The sequence below is a fragment of the Furipterus horrens genome, unplaced genomic scaffold, assembly GCF_987537825.1.
Source record: "Furipterus horrens unplaced genomic scaffold, mFurHor1.1.pri manual_scaffold_3, whole genome shotgun sequence".
NCBI classification, from domain to species: Eukaryota; Metazoa; Chordata; class Mammalia; order Chiroptera; family Furipteridae; genus Furipterus; species Furipterus horrens.
In genome coordinates, this window is record NW_028327173.1 from 55,794,300 (window position 1) to 55,819,577 (window position 25,278).

At 34.9% G+C, this 25,278-nt stretch overlaps 1 protein-coding gene across 1 annotated transcript in view; it reads left to right on the forward strand.

Moving 5' to 3' along the window:
* The first annotated feature begins 990 nt into the window (after nucleotides 1–990).
* The window catches only part of MSH4 (mutS homolog 4), a 76,775-nt gene continuing 52,487 nt past the window's right edge, over nucleotides 991–25,278 (forward strand). Inside the window, exons 1-7 of the mRNA XM_090271684.1 lie at nucleotides 991–1,881; nucleotides 6,450–6,629; nucleotides 9,496–9,656; nucleotides 11,347–11,457; nucleotides 14,391–14,506; nucleotides 15,401–15,574; nucleotides 24,090–24,262. Of these exons, the coding sequence (XP_090127810.1) occupies nucleotides 1,647–1,881; nucleotides 6,450–6,629; nucleotides 9,496–9,656; nucleotides 11,347–11,457; nucleotides 14,391–14,506; nucleotides 15,401–15,574; nucleotides 24,090–24,262 (1,150 nt within the window). The 5' untranslated portion in view covers nucleotides 991–1,646. The remainder of the gene's footprint in view (nucleotides 1,882–6,449; nucleotides 6,630–9,495; nucleotides 9,657–11,346; nucleotides 11,458–14,390; nucleotides 14,507–15,400; nucleotides 15,575–24,089; nucleotides 24,263–25,278) is intronic.

The following is a 25,278-nucleotide window of genomic DNA, read 5'->3' on the forward strand; positions in this document are numbered from 1 at the left end:
ACGAATTAAAAGTTGCACAAAAATAAATAAATGGCTCTTAAAATCTGGGAGTTACTTCAAGGGCTATGGTTACTCTGAGGTGGTCACAGTAATTTAGGTAAATGATAGTTCACCATCTTAGAATATGATTGCAATTTGGAGTACACTTATAATTTTTATTTATTTTTTTTTACGGTAGAATGCCAGCTACTTATTACCAAGGGATTGTTGGCTTTTTCTCCCCTTCCCAAGATAGATGCTGCAATAATATTTTAAAGATTTCATTTATTTTCAGAGGGGAAGGGACACACTGGTCAGGGTGTGTCTGCAAATTTTGTATTTGTTTTCAGAAAGACTAAAAGTGCAACTGTTCTGAGTTTTGCATTTTTAGTGAAGATTAAGTTTCTGTGAACAATTTTCTAGAGGTGAAGGTTGAAATTTCTCTAAAACATGTTTGCAATATTTGGTAATAATAGTCAAGAGTAATTCTGCACTTGAATATTGATTTTTCACAGAACACACATTGGTTAATGTTAATTTTTGACACCTTGAATATAGGTGTTTACATTGATCAGATTATTGCAATGTCCAGGAGCATTTTGACAGTTAACAAATTTGAAGCGTTTTGGCTAAATTTCAGTCTGAAAACTTGGAGATCATGAATGGAACATTTATTAAAATGGCATCTTAGGAAGTATTTGAAGGGAATTTCGAGGAATGCAGTCATTACATGTGGGTGAACTACTCTGTGAATACCTGATTTATTATTGATAATTTTATGGGTTCAGTAATCTTTTAAACAGATGTCTTCTAATGGTATACAGAGTTTTTTCAATTGTATCTTTATGAAGTTGGTACTATTCAAGTTCAAGAAAACTGAACAGATACATAATTTCCCAAAGATAAATATTGAGAAGCTAGAGCCTGAAATTGTGAAGTCAGCTCCTAACTAGATTACCGGTGTGAAACCTCAGTAGTAGAAATTGAGAGATTGGGATCTTTTTTGAAACCTCAATAGTAGAAATTGAGAGATTGGGATCTTTTTAAAACTGTCCCAAGAGAGATCCATTGCTTGCCTGGTTCCTACAATACTATGTACAGAACCATCTCCTTACTGGTTGAAGGGCAATCTTGCAGTGATAATGACCTTGTGGATGCTTAGCTGTAAGATGTTAATGGCTGGCTCTTCCATGTATTTAGCCAGAAGGCTAATGTTAGATGGGTTGTACCATCAAGTGTAAGCATTAAAAAGAAGCTAGTATATTTGGGAGTACGTGAGGAAAGTTATGTTAAACCTTGGGTTAAGGGATATAGGGTGAATGAGGCCACCAAATTGATGGCCATTTGTAGGCCATGAGGAGTTCTGTTTAGGTGATAAACTGCAGGTTGAGGAATCCTGTACCTCCGATAAAGGTCATAACCAAATCCCGCTGTGGTGATAGGATTGAGAACAACTGGGAGTACGTCAGGTATGGACTGGGGAAGATGTGCGGGTGTTGAAAGCCGGAGGCCTATGCGGCTGTGCGCCTGCGCCCTGCGGCTCCGCGCCTGCGCTCTGTGCCTGCGTGTGTCTGCGCGTCGTTCTTCCTCCTTTTCCCGCCTTGCTTTCTGTCTGAGGGCTAAGGGCCTGTTCAGAAATCTCATACTGGTGCCTGAGGTTTGTGAGGATGCTGAGGCCCGAGGTCTCATCCACCTCACCTTCCGGCCCGGCAGCTTCCCCGTCATCCGTAGAGGCTCGGTCACAAGGGCCCCGCTACAATTTCGGACTCCAGGAGACACCTCAGAGCTGCCCTTCAGCTGTGGCCTGGGCCGCCACCCCAGCCAGCACGTCTGGGGCCGCAGGCGATCGGAGCAGCAGCAGCAGCGTACCTCGGCTTGCACCCAGAACCCTGCCAGCTCGAGGCAAGCAGTGGTAGGGTGGATTCCCCACGGGGTTCAGGCCTGCAGCTTCTGGAGGTTCAGGGAGCCAGGGTGGGCGGTTAGCACAGAGAGATTGCGGTTGTGGTTTGGCTGGAGGATGACAACCGGGTGCTCCAGGAATTTGATAGTCTGAGTGATTAAAAGGCTGGACTCTACAAATTGGTGTTTTTACAAGGCTGTGATGGATGGCTGAGTTCTGATGAAGGCTGAAATATCTGGTATAATGTCCCTCCTTCCTGTATCACCCTGCCTCCCAAATAGTACTATTGGTCATTGAACAGTGTGTGGGGCGGTGTTAGGGTCACCAACCCCACCCAATCGAAAATCCATGAATAACTTTTGACACCCCAAAAACTACTAATAGTCTGCTGTCGACTGGAAGCCTTACCACTGATAATATAATCAATTAACATGTATTTTGTATGTTTATATGTATTATATACTGTATTCTTACTATGCAGTAAGCTAGAGAAAAGAAAATGTTATTAAGAATATCTGTAATTAAGTAACACACACTGGTGTGTTATGCAATAAATAAAAAAGAATAAAAGCTAAGAAATCATAAGGAAGAGAAAATATATTGATAGTATTGATTGAAAAAATATATAAGGTCCTACATAGTTCAAATACCTGTTCAATGGTCAACTGTGTGACTAAATGATAGAATTTGTACAGTTTGGTAATAGGAGTTGTGTACTTAAGTCCCCAAGCCTTCTAGGATATTATGAAAGTAGATTAAACTTAACATTTTATCAAACTCAAATTAATGGTATGTTTAAGGTTTTAAGATGTACATTCCTCAAGAAGAATTCAACTCATTTATTTTATATTCGATCACTCCATGGCAAAACCATCACTTTTTTTTTACATACTATTGCAAATTAATGGTAAGGTAACATGTCAAATCCAATGGTCGCTTTTCAGTTCATCCCAAGTGACCTTTCCACTGTTTTTAATATTCTTCATCAGTCTTCTCATTAATTCTCTTAATTCTGTTTCCTTGACTCTACTCTCCCAATTTTCTCCTACCTTCCAGAGAACTGTGCTCAGCTTTGTTTCCTAATTATTGTTCTGTCCTTAGTTTTTTTCTAGGCCACCTCAACCTGGGTGTGATTATCACCACAGCACTGATGTCACCTTTACTACAAATTCCAATTTCAGACTTTCTTCTGGAGTTTCTAGTGAGGAACCTGTGAACACCTCAGACACACTATATGATTAATTGAATTCATCTACTTATCTCAATCATTGGGTTGCTTAAATCTTAAATTTAGAAGACTTCAAAAATTTAAGTGTTCCCTCACAACATTCAAATATAGTCTTATCTCTTTATCATTCAAATAACTCTGTCCCTTTCTATCTCTGTCATTGTAGGCCCTCATATTTTTATGTCTGAATTATTGTATCAAACACCTAAGTATTCCTTTTCCCAACTTTAGTGTCACCGGAGTCATATGGAAAATGAAAAATTTATCGTATATCTTGCCACTTAAATCAGTGGCTGTTTTCAGGTAGAAGATCAAACTCTTTAGCAGGATAACTAAGGCCATTTGGGGTATGTTTTTGGCCTTTACAACCTTGTTTTCCATCAGTTCTTAATGTTTACTCTGTTTTCTAAGAAAACTGGGCTACTTGGAGTTTTTACAAGGCAACATGTATGTTCGCTTTGTTAGTATAATCCCCCTCTTCATGAAATGCTTTGTCACACATATTTTCAACAGTAATAATAACATGCACTAATTAGTGAGCACCTACTCTGTTTCAGCTCCATACTAGGCATGTGGTATTTCTGATCCTAACAATGATTTTGCACAGTATTTGTTTGTTTGTTTTGTCCCCATTTATAGAAGAATTCAAGACCCTCGTAGGTGAAATGGTTATGTTAGGAGCTGAGGACAATAATATTTTGTGTTCCCTAGGAACTTCTACTTCAGTAGGGAAGACAGACTTAAACATCAATAAATAAAAATTTAAAGAACTATACTTGAGGTATTCACAGATTTTTGAGGTCTTTATAAGAAAGGTGGGGGAACAAAAGAAAAATTTTACAGAATGAGTGCAACTTGAACTGGTATTGAAGTATAACTAGGACAAAGAATGTTAGCTAAAGAGGAGAGAAGAGAAACTAAACATTCTTAAGAAAAAAACCTTGTCCAAAGTCACAGAAGTATGATATAGCATGCCATGTTTGTAGAACTACAAATAATTTTGTTTGGCTAGAGCAGTAGGGTGATCTGATATAAACTTGGTGTACTTGTAGCAAGTTAGTCAGGGAGGCAAATGGATTTTGTCTGCCATTCCAACAATAGGTCCCTGGCTTTGGTTAGTGGATAAATGGTAGTACTGTTTCCTGAAGAAAAAAAAATAAAGGAATTTTGTTGGAGAACTAACTTTTAGAGGGAATATGATGAATTCTTTATGGACATGTTGACTGTGAAGAACCTCTGGGCTATCTAAATATATTAAGATAACAATATATGGATCTCAGGCTAAGAAGAGAAACTTGGGAGAGGTACAGATTTATAAATTACCAGTATATTTGAGGCCAGAGGGAGGAAGATAAAGAAGGTACAGCAAAATAGAGGTCAAGGAAAGTGGTAAGTTTCAAGAATGAGCTAAGAGTCTAAAAGTAAACTGAGAACAAGACACAGCTCTCTCTGTCTCCAGATTCTGGTAACTACTCCTTTCCTTGTTCCTTTAAGCCTGGAGATGGTAATGGAGCACATTTTGTTCTGGATTTTCACACTTCTGTACCCTCTCCACACCTTTGTAAATATTCCCTTTATCAAACTCCTAAAATTATTCTAGTTTGAATATGTCATCCAACTCTGGCTGGGACCCACACAAAGGAGTTAGATTTTATCATATGGTGAGTATGGGGAGAAACTGAGGAATTATAAGAATGAGAGACGTGGTGAAATTTCTTTTTCAGAGACATGAAGACTACTAGAGTGGCAGAATACTGGAGGCAAGGAGAACAGTTAGGAGACTTGTAAAAGTTCTGAAGAAGATAGGGGCTTGAAATGGGCTAATAGGAGTGGAGGTGGAGAAAAATGTTAGATACTTAAAAGAATTATAAGACTTGGTCGTGGATTGGTTGTTAGGATTGAGGAAAGGAGAATTAAGAATGACTACTAAGTTTATGATTTGGGTGACAGGGTACAAGATGGCACAATTGACCACAACTGGTAATAAAGAAAGAATAAATTTTGAGGGAAAGTACTGACTTCACTTATGGACATTTAAAAATTTGATAAAGATATCTAAAGGCTTATATCCAAAAGATAGTTAGATATAGGGGTCTAGACCCACAATGTCTGATAGAAATTTCTGTGATGATAGAAATATTCCATATCTATGCCGATATGGTAGCCACTAGCCAAATGTGGCTTGAGAGCATTTGAAATGTGGCTAGTGTGACTAAGGAACTAAGTTTTTAATATTATTTATTTCTGATTTAATGTAAATAGTCACATGTTTTAAATGGCTACTATATTGAATAATGCAGGTATAGACATAAGAATGGTTTTTACATTTTTAAAGGATTGAAAAAGTAAAAGAAGAATAATATTTTGTGATGTGTGAAAATTACATGAAATTCAGATTTTAGTGTCTACAGATAAAGTTCAATTGAAATACAGCCATGCTTATTCAGTTACATTGTGTATGGCTGCTTTCCCGCTATAGTGTCAAGAGTTGAGTAATAGTGACAGATCCAATGGCCCACAGAGCTTAATATATTTACCATCTGGCCCATTATTAAAAAGTTTGCCAACCTATGGTATACACTGTTGAAGAGTTAGGGCTGTATATGAAGGCTTAAGAGTTGGTAGGACATAGATATTAATAGAAACAAAAAAATAGATGAGATGCCTAGAGAAAATGTGTAATGTTGATTTGTGAGAGGTGGTGAAAAAGTATGGAACCCTGGGAAACCAACAGTTAAGAGGCACACAGGGGATAAAGGACCTGGCAAAGGAAACTAAAAAGTGTTTTAAGGAGAATCAAGATAGAGAGTTGTCATAGATATAAAAGGGAACATGAAAAAAGAGCTCCATTATTTTTTTAAAAGACACTATGCTAGGCTGTTTTTGTACATTCTTTTAAGTTTTATGACAACCCTGTAAAATAGGTAATATCTTATACCAACAGTCCAACAGTATAAGTACATAAATAAGCCACTGAATTCGAGTGAATCTAATATTTTATACATTTATGTGGGAGGAGAGAATTTCAATGCAGAAGTCAACAGAGGAAAAGCTTCTCATAAGTAAATATATCTGGTGTATTTGAAGATTAGGAGGTAATTTACAATTTTAGCAAGAGTAATCTCAGTGTACTTATAAAAGCAAAAGCCATATAAACAAGCACTTTTCCTTATGTTTTTGTACAAGATTATTTATCAATAATGTCATTTGTCATAATTTGTTATATTTTAAGAAATCATTAACATGAAATTTTATAGAAAATGAACATGGTATAAATTATAGGGATTAATAATTGCATAATTCTGAATCTTTAAGAGTTGATATTTAATTTTTTGAATTTAGGTTCATACTTTGGAAAAAAAAGATCTTATGCAGAAAACACATTTGCATCAAATTTTACTTTTGGTACAAGCTCCTCTTCTGCACAAGAGAATAGTTATCTTCAAACACTAAAAACTCCATTGTCTGGAAATCTTCAGAGATCAGGTTATAAAAGTTGGACCCCACAAATGGGATATTCAGGTAAAATGAGTGGAATATTGACCTAGATGACTCTTTGAAACTTTTAAAAGGTTTTTAAAGTATAAATTAGAATAGTTAAGTCCATTTGAAATGTTTTGAAACTGATATGAATGATTGAAAGATAAATACCTCAGTTTATCCATATCTAATTTAAGACAAGGTTTATAAGGCTACATAGTTTCTGATAGTTTGTTAATAAATGCAGGTCTACACTATTTTAACCATTCTACCAAAAAAAGCACAAGAAAGAAAGAGCTGCCCTTTCTATACATAATGTTTGTTTAAATCTGGAAGTAGATTCTGGTTTGAAAAAATACTTAAATTTCAGCTTTTATCTAAATCTACTAGACTTTATTGAGAAAATGAAATCAATTTCATTTTTTTCTCATAGAGATGTCTATTTCTTGAATATCCTTTCTCCACTGTGGGGAAAATGAGTGAATTAGGTCTTAATGTGTAAGCATTCTCTAAGGTTCATACAGTAGAATTTCTTGGTTACAAGTATGTACATTTACAAGATAATGACAAATTGATTTTCTGAGTGGTTCTACCAACTGCATTCTTACTAGCCGTGTATGAGAATTCTTGTTATTCTACATCCTTTCCACATTTGATATTGTCATACTTCTTAATATTTACCAGTCTAGCAATTGTAAAATACTACCTGTAATCTTAATTTGCATTTTTCTGGTTATAAATGAGGTTGATTATCTTTTTGTGTACTTTTAGTCAGAGCTTTTTTTTTTTTTTTTTTGTGAAATGACTGTTTATGTCCTTTGCCCATTTCTCTTTAGGCTTATTGTTCTGGATTTGTAGAAATTATTTATATATTCTGAATACTGAGTCTTTTGATTATTACATGTATATAGCTTCTGTAGGTCTGTAGCTTGTCTTCCTCCTTTCTCTTTGATATCCTTTGATAAGCAGAAATTCTCAATTTTTTAGTAAATGTTCTGTATCTGCTTGAAAAATATGTGTGTGTGTGTGTGTGTTTTACAATTATGTTATGCATATTTCTACTAGGTAATTTTTAAAATTGTGTTGGTTAAGTCTATATCACTACTGAGTTTTTAATAGAGATATATTAAAATCTCCCATTATGATTGTCAACTTGTCTATTTCTCTGTGGTTCTTGTAAATTTTTTTGCATATTTTGAAGCTATTTTAGTAGAAATATAAAAATTTACTACTGTTATAAAATGGTTTTCTTCATCTCTTGAAAGGCTTTTTGCCTCAAAGTTTATAGCAGCTCCTTTTCCGTTTGTTGGTGCTTATATACTATATGTTTTTCTATTTCTTTTTACTTCCACACTTTTATATAGGCAAATGACCTCAAAGAAAAATTGTCTACTTTTGCCAGACTTACCATTCCGGATTCTTATATTTTTGGGGTATAGGCCCAGAAATTCCTCAGTATCTTTCTACTCTTCAATATTTTTTTTTAAGTTAATTGAAAGTATCAATGTAACTTCATGGTGTATTTTTTAACTGCTTTATTAAGGTGTAATTGTAATACCATAAACTGTACTTTTAAAACGTATACTTCTATATGTCCTAACATACATAAACACAGGCATTCCTGAAACTCTTTAATGCTTTTAAGAAGTTTTTTGTATGTTTGTTAGCTTTGTGTTTTGTATGATTTTTGCATGTATGTTTGTATATTTATATTTTGTCAAGGAATTTGTTGTTTTCATCAACTTTGTCTACTATTACCAGAAGCAGAAATCAGAATTCTTCATTTTAATAGAGTCAATATTTTCTTTTATGATTACTGCTTTGTGTGTATTGATTAGGAGCTTTTTCTCTGTCCCAGGACAGAAAAATATTTGCCTATATTTTCTTCCAAGAGTTTTGAAGTTTTGCATTTTACATTTAAGTTTTTAATGTACCTAGAATTTATTTTTGATTATAATATGAAGTAAGTCAATTTCATATTTCTCATAGAGTTGTCTATTTCTTAAATATCCTTTATCCACTGTCTTGGAATGCCACCTCTGTCACGTATTATAGACCCAAATATGTATGCTTCTCTTTCTACCTCTCTTGTAACTTCCATGAGTCATTATGTCTATCTCTGCCAATATCACATTGTCCTTAGCTTTATATTGCATCTTGGTATCTACAGCGGAAGCCTAGGTTCAAATTCTGACTCTACCTGTTCCATCTGTGCCTCAGTGTCCTTATCAGTGAATGGAGAAAATAATGGTGTCTGTTTTTTTTTTTTTTTTGTGAATGGACGCACGAATGACCCGGAGCCTGGCCTAAACCCTGCTCCTCTCCTCCACCTCCTTGCCCTGCAGGCTAATGATGTCTGTTTGATAGAATTGTTATGCCGATTAAATGAGTTAATCCAAGTAGAGAATTTAGAACATACTAGGCACACTAAGAAATAAAATATCCACCATTACACAGATATCTTGTAATTGGAGTTTATGGTTATGTGATGTTTTACACTTGAGTTAGGCAGAACAGTTATTCCATTATGTTTTGTGCTTAATGATTATTTATTATGAAATAATTTGTTCAAACTCATATAGCTTTTAAATGACAGAGTAAGATAAATGATCTAGGTTTTTTGATCCCAAATTCAGTGTTTTTTTATGACTGCATTTTAATAAAATACAAAATAAGACAATATTTAAATTTGTTATTTTTGAATGTAAATAAAGTTTTGGCAAAAACTTTGAAAATTAATATTTTTATTTAATCTGAGTATGAAAAGTTACTTTTTGATGACTTAAAAAAAGATTTTTTTGGATATTAATAGCCATGTCCTAGACTTGATACCCTGAGATCTTATGAGAAAAAACTAGAAATTATTATTATGAATGTTTATACATTAAAAAAAAAATTTTTTTCGCAGCTACGTCCTCATCTGCAGTTTCTGTACACGCCCCGTCGGTTATTGTTGCTGTTGTAGAAGGGAGAGGACTTGCCAGAGGTGAAATAGGAATGGCAAGTGTTGATTTAAAAAGTCCACAAATTATATTATCTCAGTTTGCAGACAACACAACATATGCAAAGGTAAGTATTTATAATCTGAGAAAATGATTGATGTAGTGGGCACTAGCCAGATTTTTAAATCAGTACTTTCCTAATTAGTATACTTTTGGTAGAATACACGTTATTCAATATTGTATTAATGTTAGTCTAAATCAAAATAAAATTATTTTACATCTGATTTTTAAAGTATATTTAGTCCTAAAATATACTTAAAATATACTTGCTGTTACTTAAACATTCCAAATTACTGTTAATATTAGTTTCTAAAATTATCTTTAAATTATAATTCCTGGATTTATTATAAAGATAATATATGTAGTAATGCTGTCTCCGTGGTGTTATTTCCACTGAACTGTATTTGAATATTATTTTTGAGATCTAAGGGAAACTGGTCTTAGATCAATCATAATTTAATCTCTTCTTGCCTTTACTTCTTATTACTCAGTAAGTGGGGCCACTGGTCTGTTGTCATGGGAATTTGTGTGACTTAACATGTAGAGGCAGTCTATTCTTAATCTCTATATTCTAAAAAGTTATTTGCTCCACTTACTATTATTTAAAAGATGATATACTATTTTATTTTTAGTGGGTTTTTTAATTCCTCTCTTTAATTCTCCTTTATGGTTCCCCAGTATATAGGCTTCCATTTCCTACCTAATTATAAACTTTTTAATATACCTAACAACTTAACTGATAATTAGTACTGCATACTATCTTCATTTCTGGGTATTTCACATTTTTATGCAATTTAAAAAGAATAGGAAGTTTTTATAAAACAGGAATTTTAGTCAAGCTGATTAAGAATTTCTGTGTCTAGAGTAGTTCTAAGAAATGCACCTTTTATTGTGAAAAGTATAAGTCATAGAGCAGATGTTTCTCATCTCTGATTTTTTTACTTTTTTTTTAAAGGTATATTTTATTGATTATATTGTCACAATAGTTCCATTTTTCCCCCTTTGCTCCCCCCTCCCAGCACCTCCCTCCCCCAGCAGTTCCACCCTTCCCCAGTCCATGTCCATGGGTCATGCATGCAATCTCTCCGGTTTCTCTTTTTCCTATATTGTTATTATTTTAGAATTAATTCATTAATTGATTAATTTTTATAACAATAATAAAAAAAAAAAAAAACCCTCAGACTTTAGACCCTTTATAATCTTATGGTGGACAATGGGCGACAGTCTCATGTTCTTCTAGATGCTTCGAGCTGGGCGTGGTCGTTGTCCTATCTACCCTTGAGTCCAGAATTCCTTAATAAGAGTGGGGGTGCGGAGGGGGAGAGTGTGATTTTTTAATTTTTTAACTTCTAAGCTGTACTGGTAAGGTCATGTTGATTGTGTCAACATAGTTACACTTTTTAATGTTTTTCATAGAGATGGATAAAATGCTATTTAGAAGAATTTACTTTAAAAAATCTTATTTTAGGAATACATATTTGATAAGTTCAAATTAATTTTTGGGCTTAGAGATGTTACAAACTATTGTGAGTAAAATATAGACTATGTTTATGATAATATTTTATATTCACGATTGTATAGGATATATGTTTAATATACGTCATTAGAAATACGTTTTAATTGAAATATATAATTAAGATAGTTGTCATTTTATATTTTTATTAAGTAATTTTAAGTACTTATTTCTCAAAAAACATGAAACCTTTTTGTTTTAGAAAATTCTAAATTTAAGAAATTGATTATTCAAATGATTTTAGGTGATCACTAAACTCAAAATTTTATCACCTTTGGAAATAATAATGTCAAATACTGCTTGTGTTGTGGGGAATTCAACTAAGTTGTGTAGTCTCATCACAGAGAATTTCAAGGTAAGTGATTTTATTCTAAATAGTAGCCTTTGAGATCTTTATTTAAAACCCACTGCTTTTCTGACTGGTGTGGCTCAGTGGGTTGAGCACCAGGCTGCAAACTGAAAGGTCACCGGTTCGATTCCCAGTTCCTTGCGCACATTGATGTTTCTTTCTTTCCCTTCACCACCCCCTCTAAAAAAATAAAAAATAAAACCTTTAAAAAATCCAATACTTTGAGTATCTTTATAAGGTTGGACCGAAATAGGTTTACAGGTGTGAGTTTGTGAAACAAAGTTTATTCTTGTATTATTATTTATTAAATACTGTTTTATTTTCCATACAAACAACTGTAAAACTACTTTTGCCCCACCCTAAAGTATCCACCCTAAAGTATGCACTAAATACAAATTCTAATCTAATGAACTATTACTACATATAATAAAAATGACAGGGAATCCACTTATTTGACTGCATACCCTTGATCTACTTTAAATAAAAGGAAAAATATTTTAGGTAATAAGTAGGTTTCTTAGAGTATACAGGAGGCAGACCCTTAGAAAGAACATGGATTTCCTTAGGTCTGGCTTCCTGGAAACTAGTTATTCAGCTGGCAGACTAGCTGAAATTGAAGTTCTTGTTCTTTAGGGAATAGCAGCTATCAGCAAGTACTTTTCCTTTAGAGAATTTGTTGTATATTACAGAATTGTTTCAGCTTCCTTTGCTGTTGTGTATTGCTTAACAATTAGCCTACTATTTTAGCTTCCAACTGTGGGAGTGTGACAGGTAAGTGCTCTGTAACCTTATCCAGCCAGTGCACTTCCTCTCAGTAAGGCCATTTCCATCATGTATTCTAGTTTATTTCATCCCTCCAGCAAATCTTCCCAGACCCTTTTTTTTTTTTTTTTTTTTTTTTTTTGTGGAAGGGGTGCTGTTGTTCCAAACCAAGTAGGCAACATTGCAATTGGGATAATTCCTGATGAGTGCAAATTATTTTTACAATCTACTGTATTTTGTTATGTTTTTGGACTCATCTTTAACACTTTTGGAACCAAGTTGAAATTTAGGGTCCAATGAGTTCTTTATTGTTCTTAATACACAGCATCTGCAGTCATGTAAGATTTTTTCTGATGCTCTTAGAGATCCTATGTAGTAGCTCTGCTTTGACTCATTGCCAAAAATGGTACCTCTTGTATATCTATTGTCTCCATTAGATAAATCTCTTTATCTGTTGTTTCATAATTTCCAACTTCTATCACTCTTACTAATGCATACCTCTCCAACTTCGATCTTTTTTAAATTAAGCCTTCTAATTTGTTGGTTATAAATAACCAACTTAAACAAGCTTAAGTAAAAAAGGAAATTTATTGGCTTATATAAATGGAAAGCCAAATAGTTGTATAGATGCTATCCATACTGTCATCCCCACCACTTTTTTTTTCTTAATTTGCTGATAGGTTACCTCTGTGAGGTTTAAGAAGATTGCTAATGGTGCCAGGTTAATTCATCTCAGCTAAACCAACTCAGAGAAAAAAAGAACTTTATTCTTCTAGTGTCCATATATGGATTTCAGGGAAGGATCCTAACTGGTTCTGCTTTGTTCATCTTCTCACATGTTAGGCTAACCACTATTTCTGGGGATAGAGACATTATAATTGATTAACTCCAGGTCATGTACTTATTGCTGTGGGGCACAAAGTACTGTAATTGATGTCCTACCACAACTATGTGGAATGTGGGACAGATGAACCCTCCAAAGGCAAAAACAACAGATATTCACTATACTTGAGGTGTAAAGCAGTATAGCATAATAATATAAGAGTTGGACTGTTCTGGTTGCAAATCCTGATTTTAAGTGACTCTGTGCAAGTCATCTTACCCTCTTTGAGCTTCAGTTTTTTTCATTAGTAAAATAGGGACAATAACAGCATCTATCATCTAGAGAATTGATATGTTATATAGGGCTATCATAAATTACCTCATCAATAAGAATTACATTTGGGCAAGGTTCTGAATGGAGTGAGGTAGCAAGCCATGGAACTATTTGGGGTAAAAATATTACAAGTAGAGGGAAAAAAGCAATATTATTGTTAATCATTATCACCACACTTACCATAAAAATATCTTTATTAAATTGGAGCAATATGAAGTGGAAGGAATATTAACTTTGTAAGTCAAAGATTCTAAATTCAAGATTTAGCTCTAACACGTATCAACTGTATACTAGAAAAGTGGCTTGACTTTTCAGAATTTTACTTATATGGAAACTGTAGTTAATAAGACATATCATAGGGTTATTGTCTTCACAATGACAAATATTGAAACATTATTGGAACATAACAAATTACCTACCTGTTTATGATATTTTTTGGTCTTACAGATTTTTACTGGGCCAGTGTTGGATTACTGTCCTCACCTATTTTTATTCAAAGTAGTATACCTTTTACACTACGGCTTTATGCTGTTCTTTTTCTCTGTTTAAAAAATTCCATTATTGAATTTTCTTTATTTTAAGTAAATTAAACTGATCTCAAGTAGACATCACTTTATAGATTTGATATATGGAATTGATGTTTTCATTTTAGTCAACTAGCATATTATAAGGACCTATTAAACTGATTGTTAAACTTGTGTGATGATGTTGCTGTAGAATAAAATTACTAGAAGGAAGAGACTCTTATGTTTATTTTTTATTTTTTATTATGGTTCCTAACATATTCAGTTAAATTTCATGTGAATATGCTCTAATAAGAGCTACAGGCTGTACTGTAATTCACTTAGCAAGACAGATAATCATTCTTTTTTTGTAAATAAGAAATTTTTTATTTAATTCTAGAAAACATTAAAAATAAACTTTATATAATATTTGAGCTGTATACAGACATGTTTAAGAAACCAGTTTTGGGTAAGTGCATGAAACTAAAAATTTATTTTGAAATTAAAAATTTTTTCAGAATGTAAATTTTACTACTGTCCAAAGAAAATACTTCAATGAAACAAAAGGATTAGAGTACATCGAACAGTTATGCATAGCAGAATTCAGCACTGTTCTGATGGAGGTTCAATCCAAGTAAGTTATGACTTAAGGAAAGTCATAAATATTTAATGTGAGTTTCACAAGGGCAAGACCTTTTATCTGATTTGTTCTCTGCTATATTCCTACTGCCTAGAAAAGTGCCTGGCTTATAATGCAACTGAATAATTATTGAAATAGTAAAATAGTTAACTAAAGTTTACACACAGGGTATATCTTGCTAACTTAATTTATATAGAATTTCTCCAAAATAGTCATAATCTATTGCCCTAATAGTTGCTGCTCACTTTACTTGGGAGTGAACAGCTCAAGTGAACTAGAGCTATAGTAAACTAGAAATGTGAGGGCACAGAAGTGAAATGTAATTAAAGTTTTGCTCCTGTTACTTCATACCTTTACTTTGAAAAGATACAGCATGAGACAGGGAATGATATTTTTGAAAGGATGTTTCTTAGAACATGCTAAATAGATACTTTCTTTGAGCCCGGTTGGACCACTTGTTTAGTCAGCTAATCACAATGACTACCCTCCTGAGATTATAATGTACTTTCTATACCTTGGGACCTCCTGACTTACCTTTTAAGCTCAGAGTCTGTCAACATTATTTGAATACTTAGAATGGTACATCAAAAACTAACTCAAATTACCATTGAATATTGACTTTGAATATATGGTTTATTGGTGTCTAATATCACTTAAATGCCAGACTTCAGAAAATTGTCTATTTTTATCCAGTTTTGTGTTTTGGAGGTAATTTACATAGTTTTCAAAAATCAGGAATACTTAGTGTATTTTTTTTCTTTAAATTTGAATGGTGTTATGCAATTATTTATAATTTTCCTAATATTAAGGTAAAATACATGTTTCACTTTATAGCAATGTTTTTTTATTCTAAAGATTTATAGTGATGTGTCATTGATCATCTTACAGGTATTACTGCCTTGCAGCTGCTGCAGCTTTATTAAAATATGTTGAATTTATTCAAAATTCAGTTTATGCAGCAAAATCTATGAAGATTTGTTTTCAAGGTAGTGAACAGACAGCTATGATAGATTCATCATCAGCCCAGAACCTTGAATTACTAATTAATAATCAAGACTGTAGGTAAGATTACCCATTTTTTTCTTATAAAATGTATCAGAGTATTTTATTACGTCATGTTTTTTATGAATAGTTACTTTACATTTTAAAAAACTGATTGATGGAGAATGATTGCCATTGTTGCAGAACTGTATAGATGTTTCATCAAAATCAGTATTAAAAAGATAATTGTGGAAATGGCATAAGCATCATGGTGGAGTGAGAGAACTCCATTGTTTCTCCCCTTAAACTTACAGCAAATCAGACAACTCTAGCTTAACAAATGATCCCCTGCTCAACACGCAAACATGCCTGAAAGATCCATGCACTGGGACATCTACAGTTGAGCATTTCGGTGAAGCAAGATGGGGAAAAGACAGGAATAGCAGCTGCCAATGCAGTTTAGAGCTTACTGCAACTCCAGCAAAAGAAATAACAGAAAAGTCAGGCTTCACACTCCTTCCTGGAGCATAAGAGGGGCAGTTGTTTCCCTTTGAGAAAAGATATCTCCCTTCTCCATCCCCATTGTGGTAGAGCCAGGTAAAGGTGGCTGGGAAGCTTAAAACAACACAACAGTGCTGACAACCATTACTGGAAGGGGGTATAGCTGCAAGTTGCAGCCTTGCTCCCTGCCGCCAACTTCCTGGCAGAGCCTGGTAAAGAAAGGTGGGAGGCTTTAAACAACTCAACAAGGTGACAGCCATTACTAGAAATGGGCAGAGCTATAGGATAGCAAGCTTAGTCCCCTGACCCAACACTCTCCAGCAGAGCCTTGTGAGGAATTCTGAGACTCCCCAAGCAGCATAGCAAAAAGAAAGTACCCCCACCTATCAACCTACAAAACTGTTGAGAGCAAAATAAAGAAAAGTTTACTACTTCAAATGCTGTGAACAACATAGGTAACTTGGGAACGCAGAAAGAAAATGAAGTCTCTAGAAACCAGACAGTGATTTCAGATTTTATTTATTTATTTTTAGAGAGGAAGGGAAGGAGATAAACATCGATTGTTTCTCTCCCATACCCCCAACCGGAGACCTGGCCCACAACTCAGGCGTGTACCCTGACTGGGAATCGAATCTATGAATCTATGACATTTAGGTTTGCAGAATGACACCCAATGCACTGAGCCACACCGGTCAGGGCCCAGACAGTGATTTAAATGACAGAGAATTCAACACTGCAGTTATGAAACAAAAGGATTAGAGTACATTGAACAGTTATGGAGCATAGCAGAATTCAGCATTGTCCTAATGGACGATATGATAACACGGAAAGGCAGTTCAATGAACTCAGGAATAAAATCAATGAACAGAAGAAATAATTAACCAAAGAGACAGAAACTAAGAAAGAACCAACCAGGAATTCTGGAGCTGAAGAACTCAATAAAGGAGATGACGAATGCACCAGAGAGCACTGAAAATAGAGCAAACTAGATGAAAGAGAGAGAGAAACCTAGAAGTAACCCAGGAGGAAGAAAAGAGAGAACTAAGAGTAGAAATAAAATTTAGAGAACTGACTCCATTATAAAGAGCAACATAAGGATAATAAGTATACCTGAAAGAGAAGAGGTAGAAGAGAACAGACAGCCTACTCAAAGAAGTAATTGATGAGAACTTCTCAAGCCTATCGAAAGAATTGGACATTAGAATAGAGAAATCTAACAGAACACCTAATTATATCAATGCAAAAAGACCTCCAAGACATTTTATTTAGAATGTTAAAAATCAGTGATAGACCTGACTTGTGTGGCTTGGTTGGGTATTGTCCCACAAACTGAAAGGTTGCCGGTTCAGTTCCTAGTCAGGGTACATGCCTGCATTGTGGATTTGTTCCCTGGTCAGGGTGGGTATGTGAGGCAGCTGACTGATGTTTCTCTTTCATGTTGATGTTTCTCTCCCTTTCTTCCTTTCTCCCCCTTCACCTTGCTCTAAAATAAATAAAATCTTTTTTAAAAAATCAATGATAAAGAATTTTAAGAACATTTGAGATCATGCTCTCTGGCACATGTTATCAGTTTGGCTCAAAGACCCAGAAGAGCCAAAAGCAGTCCTGGGAAAAAAGAACAAAGTTAGAACTATCACACTGACTTACTTTAAACTATACTACAGCCCTGGCTGGTGTGGTTCAGTAGATTGAGTGCCAGCCTGTGAACCAAAGGGTTTCCAGTTTGATCCCCAGTCTCAGGGCACATGCCTGGGTTGCAGACCAGATCCCTAGTTGGGGGTGCATGATAGGCAACCACACATTGATGTTTTGCTCCCTCTCTTTCTCCCTCCCTTCCCCTCTCTCTAAAAATAAATAAAATCTTTTAAGAAACTATAGTACAAAGCTACAGTAATCAAATGAGTATGGTACTGGTAGGATAAAAAACAGAGTCGTATGGAACAGTATTGAAAGCAGAAATAAATTCATATATTTATGGACAACTAATTTTTGACAAAGGAGCCAAAAACATACAATGGCGAAAGGAAAGTCTCCTTAATAAATGGTGTTGGGAAAACTGGAAAGCCATATGCAAAACAATGAAACTAGATTGCTATATGACGCCCTCCATAAAAATTAATTCAAAATCGGTTAAAGACTTGGATGTAAGATCTGAAACAATAAGACACACTGAAGAAAACATAGTCACTTAAACTTATGCACTTGGCCTCAGAGGGGTTTTTGTGAAGTTGACCTCAAACACAAGGCAAATGAAGGCAAAAATAAAGGAATGGGACTACACTGAACTAAAAAACCTCTATCAACAAAACAAAAAAGCAACTGACCAAATGGAAGAAAATATATGCAAATGATAAGGGGCTAATATCCAAAATATACAAAGAACTCATTCAACTGAACAACAAAGCAACCAACAATCCAGTTAAAAATGTGCAGAAGACCTGAATTGACACATTTCCAAGAAAGACATAGAGATGGTCATCAGATAGATAAAATACGGTCCACCTCACTAGTCATAAGAGACGTGCAAATCAAAACCACAATGAGATACTGCCTCACACCTATTAGAATAGTTGTATAAGTAAGACAAAAAATAAGTATTGGAGAAGATGTGGAGAAAAGGGAACCCTTGCACACTGCTGGTGGGAATGCCAATTGGTGGAGCAACTATGGAAAATATAAAAAAATTAAAACTAGAAGTGTCATATGACCCAACAATTCCACTAATAGGTATTTATCTGAAGAAAACCAAAGCACTAATTTGAGAAGATGTATGCATCCCTATGTTCATTGCAATATTATTCACAATAGCCAAGATATGGAAACAACTTAAGTGTTCTTTGATGGATGATTGGATAAATAAGGTACTACTCAGCCATAAAAAGATGAAATATTACCATTTTTGACAGCGTGGATGGATCTTGAGAAAGTTATGCTAAGTGAAATAAGTCAAATGGAAAATAACAAGAACAACATGAAACAAAACAAATGCATAGATACAAACAACAAAATGATATGGTCACCAGAGGGGAAGGGAGGTCTGGGGTGGGGGGACGAGGATGAAGAGTAAAGGGTATCAAATATATGGTAAAGGAAGGAGACTAGATTCATGTGGTGGGCACACAATAGAGTATACAGATGTCATATTATACAGGTGTACATTTGAAACTTATATAATGTTATTAACCAATGTCACTCTAATAAATTTAATTAAAATATATTTGTATTAAACAACAACAAGAAAATCCCAATGCAAAAAAGATATACAAATGGCCAATAAGCACATGAGAAGATGCTCAGTATCAGTAGTTATTTGGGAAATGCAAATCAAAACCACAATTATATATCACTTCACACTCAGTAGGATGGTTATTTCTAAGTAAAGGTAAAATAAATGTTGGTTAGGCTTTGAAGACAGAAAACTTGGTTCATTGCTTGTGGGAATGTAACATGGTAGAGTCACTGTGGAAAACAGTATGGTGGTTTCTCAAAAAGTTATACATAGAATTACCATATGATCCAGCAATTCTACTTCCAGGTATAAACCGAAAAAAATTGAAAGCAGAGACTCAAATACTTGCACATCAATGTTCATGGCAGCATTATTCACAGCAGCCAATAGGTGGAAATAAACCAAATGTGCACTAATGAATGACTGGATGAATGAAATGAAATATGTACATACAATGGAATATTATTCAGCCTTAAAAAATGAAATTCTGATATATGCCACAAGATATATGAACCTTGAAAACATGCTAAGTAAAATAAGCCAGACAAAAGGAAAAATGTTTCATGATTTCACTTATATGAGGTACCTAGAATAAGTAAATTCATCGAGACAGCAAGTAGATTAGGGGATTACCCTGGACCAGGGGAAGTGGGGAGTTAATATTTAATGGATTTAGAATCTCTGTTTGTGATGATAAAAAAGTTCTGGAAATGGATAGTGGTGGTGATTACATAACATTGAGAATATAATGGTGCCAAATTGTGCACTTAAAATGGTTGAAATGGTGGATTTCATGTTATGTATGTTTTATCTCGATAAAAAAAAAAAAAAAGGTACTGTTTGTATTCTTTTACCAACCTCTTCCTAAGGTTGGGAAAGGGTACTTGAATTTTGCTGAGAGTAGAAATTAAATGTTCTCTCTCTCATACATACACTGATAAATAGATGAGGTGATGAATGTGTTAACTAGATGAGAGGAATCCTTTCACAGTTTATACAAATAGTAAATCATTGCAATGTATACTTTATGTTACAATTTTGTCAGTTACACCTCAATAAAACTGAAAAAATCTTTATACGACAAAATTAAAACAATTAGCTTAAAATATATACTGGACACTCAAGGGCTTTGTAGTCATTTGAGAAAGTAAAAATAGTTGGACCTAGTTGTTCTATGGTCTTTACCTAGTTTTTGTTTTTATTGATGACCTAAATTTACTCTTAGATAGAGTACCAGGATCAAGCCCTAGAATTTATCTCAGAAGGTAATAGGAATATTGATGGTAAACATGAATGAGAGAGAGGGAGAGGCGTTGACAGATACATACTATGTTTAGATTTCATTGTTGAATACCTAAAGTAGAAAAAAAAGGTTATTAGAAGATGATGTAAACAGCCCATGGTGGTGTTTATAGCAGGGATGTATAAATATGGGTTCAATTTGTTACAAAGAATTAATGGGCATGTCTTTTTTCTTTAAGGAATGGCAGTTTAGAGGAGACATGTAGATAGTATCATTAACATGTGCTAAATAAGTTCAATGATTAAACGTTTACATTAGAATGTTGGAGTCATAGCAGAGAGACACAGAGAAAGAGAGACAGAGAAAAGAGAGAGATTTAATTAGGCTTGGTTAAGTTATAAAAGGGGAATAATTAAGAAAGGCTTTCTGAGGGAGGTAATACCTGAGATGAGTTTTGAAGTATAATAGAAGTTATCCAAATGAAGAAATAGCCAAGTTTAAGACAGTAAAAAACATTAAGTTGTGACAGAATGATTTTCTTTTCTTTTCTTTTTAAGATTTTATTCATTTATTTTTAGAGAGAGGGGAAAGAAGGGAGAAAGAGAGAGAGAGAAACATCAATGTGTGAGAGAAACGTTGATTGGTTGCGCCCTAACTGGGGACTAAACCCTCAACCCAGGCATGTGCCGTGTCTGGGAATTGAACTGGAGACCTTTCGCTTTGTGGGATGATGCCCACCAGCTGAGCCACACTGGTCAGAGCTGAAAGAATGATTTTTAATATGAGAATATGGTATGTGCAAAGAAACTATTAAGCTATTTAGTATTACTGATTGATAAGTGCAAGGTGGGAGTTAGTAAGCTTAGAGTAGTTAAGTCTCAGCTTTCAGTAATTAAATATAACTTCAGACATCAATGAAAGGGATACACTTCAAATGATTATGAGTTTTAGTATTAAGATTATTGATGGGAATAGAGGGTACTTTAGACAACTGAAATCTTAAAGTATTTAGTAGTATCTGTTTAAATATTTCTGACACTTCATTGTGCATTATCTTGGCTTCACTTTTGATTATGTGAAATCTCCAGGCATTATTTGCTCTTGCAAACTTAGAAATCTAGGTTATTTAATTGTATTACTTACTTTAATCATTATGAACAGTTTAAATCTATCTTGGTACTATTAATACTGCTTTTAGTAAAGGTAAAAGTAATATTAATATTATATATACTAACTTTAATTATCCATCAGTATAGTGGCCTCAACACCTTCTCTGCAGTTCTGCTGAGTCATAATGGTTTAAAATTAGTCTTTTTAGGGATTTACAGTTATTTGTACTTATTATTCCTTTTCAGCTTAGCAAATAAGTAATTTTTCCTATTGCTGTGTAAAAAGTGTTAAAATAATATTATCTGGAAAAATTATTCTGTCATTGAATAACATAGGGTAACACAGGAAGCCAAATGACTAAGCCTGATAATTATAAAATACGTTATACTCAGTTTCACTTAGTCATATTTCATAGTTAATCATTGTTTATCATTATCAAACATTGCTTGCGTTCCTGTTATAAATTAAATGATATGATATCTTCAGGAGGTCATTTTAGGGTTGAAAAGGAGAAATTAAGAAGTCTTTTCACAGACTTGAGTCAAAGAATGTCAGGCTAAAAGATGGATATTCTACCCACTGCACTATCTGAATAGCTCTAATGTTTCCATAGACTTGTCACTTGTTCAGTTCATTGTTTCACTTGTTGATTTCTATAGAAAATGGCAGGTTCAGGTATGTTCCTCACTTCCTTTCTGTCTGAAGAAGCCAAGTTCTCATAAAGTGAAAAAAAAATGTGCCTGTGATGAGAGATCCCCAGCCAGGACATAACTGGAGTAGTTCCATAAGATTTTGTTTAAATTGATATAGCAAAAGTCAGGTAACCTGATGACTAAAACTTAAGAGTCATTCTTGTTTTGGCCCACAACCCTGGCATGTGCCCTGATTGGGAATCAAAACAGTGACCCTTTGGTTTGTAGGCCAGCACTCCATCCACTGAGCCACACCAGCCAGGGCATAGGTGAGTCTTTTTACCATGGCCTACAAGGACTTCTGTGTCCTGGACTCATATCAGTTAGGTCCAGTGGAACAGCCTTCCTCATCATCCAAGGTGGGCACTTTAGGTGCATGCCTCCCCCACTTTGTGTAGTCTGCGTACACCCTCCTGTTGTAGTTAAGCCTTTATTGCTATTGGCCCATCAATTAATGGGATTTATCCCCAGCCCAGTACTCTACAAGGACTGGCTGTGACCACCAACCACTGGAGGATTAGCTATGCAGGGGCCAACCCGATGGAGGAAGACTTACTTCAATGGAGCTCTGGTGCCTGCTGAGTTCATCCCTTGAGTGCAGGTGGTTGGGTGGTGCTTTGATGTGGTCTGAAGCTGTCCACTGGGTGTGCTGGCTCTGGGGCCTCTGAGGAGGTGCAGCCAAGGTCAGCTACCTCCTGTGTTCTGCCAGCGGTCTTTTGGCATGAGCTACAAAGCAATATGAAGATGGCTGCTACCTGTGCTGGACTTGGGGATGCCCAGGAAAGGCCAAGCTGTGAATCAAGGCTGGCTGCTCCTAGTGCTGGGCCTGGAGTCACTTAATGAGAGTCACGGGGCACACTGAAGCCAAGAGCTGCTTATTTGAAAGATTTTAGGAAATCCGAACATGAGTCAAGACAAACGATTTGTATGCTAAAGTCTCTGGAAACAGCTCGGGTGGACCACCAAATTAGGTAGGGTGAGGTCTTAGGAAATCACCAGAGTAGGGTGAACAGTTTGAGCCAGGTTGATGGAGACTCAGATTTGGTGCCCACCTGCAGGCTCTGTGTGGTGGGCATCTCAGAAAAGGAACTGTGACCTCTGTCAGCACTTCTGTCTGGGAGAAAGCTTCCCCTCCTGCTCTTGCCCTGATGCCCTACCATTGAGTTCCTTTCTGTGTGTCCCTGGTGCCTTTACAGCTGCTTCCCCAGTGCTGGAGTTCATGAGTGAGGCCTAGTAAATTTCTGTAGGGGGCATTTAAAAGGAGCACCTGGGACTTTAGCAGCTCTTTGTCTTACTCAACCACAATTCCCACTGGTTTTAATTCTTATTAAATAAATTATTATTGATATCTTGCTATTACTGATGAAATGCCAAGGGTTAGAACATTTTATATTAGTCTGAATATGGTAAACGATCAATGAAAAATAGTTTTTTTAATTTTTAAATTTTTTATTTTTTCATTACTATTTATCCCTCCATACCGTCTTCCATCTCCACCCACACCACCCCCGCCCCCACAGTCACCACACTGCTGTCGGTGTCCATGGAAAAAATTAAGTGTAAGAAGATACTATTGATCCTTGTTAATCAAAGTATATAGTTCATTGACTTAGAACATACGTGGAAGCTTATTCAAAATGTAGATTCTCAAGCCTCATCCCATATCTACTGAATCAGAATATGCATGTGATTTGTATGCCCTCTAAAGTTTGAGAATCATTACTGTAGATTATAGGATTATTTAATTACAGTTAAATTGCAATTTTCTTGATTTTTTCCTTTGAATTCCTAATGAAAATGTTTAAACTTGTGTTTTCAAAGGAATAATCACACTCTCTTTGGTGTTCTGAATTACACCAAGACTCCTGGAGGGAGTAGAAGACTTCGTTCTAATATATTAGAACCTCTAGTTGATATTGAAACCATTAACATGAGATTAGATTGTGTTCAAGAACTACTTCAAGATGAGGAACTCTTCTTTGGACTTCAGTCAGGTAAATGAATATCCTCTAATTTTATAAATACAATTTTTTAGAAAATATATGTTATCTTCTTATTAGGATACCAGTCAAATTAAAGCCCACTCTAATGACTTTATTTTAACTTGATTACATCTAAAAGATCCAATTTCCAAATAAGGTTACACTCATAGGTACTGGGATATAGGACTTCAAAATATCTTATTGGGGGGGATGTAATTCAACCTATAACATGAAATAAGAGAGATGCCCTTGGTACCTGGCTATTTGTTCACTGGCATGGAAGTGCAATGTTCTTTTTAAACCTGTAGATGGAAGAACAAATTATATGCATTGTCCCTAGTCCAGTCCAATTCCTGGTTTCTAGGAGCTGGTTTGTCTTCCATACCTCCATTCCCCAACCACTCCTCCTGGCATTCCAGGACGCATTTGCAGCCTGAACAGTTTTTCCTCAGTCCAATTCCCAGTACATTTTAACTAGTATCATTCCTTAAAAATTCTGGCATTTTATAGACTATGACTGCATCTTCAATGTTAAATATATTTACTTCTAAATATATTTCAGTGTATTTAGTGAAACTTTGGGAAAGGTACAAGGAAGCCATTTTTAACTGGTTATCCTTTTCTTGTTCACAGCAACATCTTATTGGCCTACCTATACCTGGCATTCCGTGTAATACATAAGTGTCAGGAATATGTACTCAAAGTCATTTAATCATGCAATGTTAGTTAAGCTCCAACCATTTCTATGTTTTCTATATCTTGAGAGTTTATAATTTATCATAGCATGTAAAAAGTAGGGGAACATAAACATATAGCAAGGTGAGAGAGTAATTTTTATAGTTAAAATACGAGAGTCTGAATTTCATTATAAAACTCAGTACCTACTTTATTATAGGAATTTTATAGGTATTAGCGATAAAAAGATAGGAAGATAAAGCTTTAAGTTTCTGTCCTCTGGGATCTTACATTCATTTATTCATGTTAGGGAAACAGAACTCCAAATATATGATGCAATGTTATAAATGCAG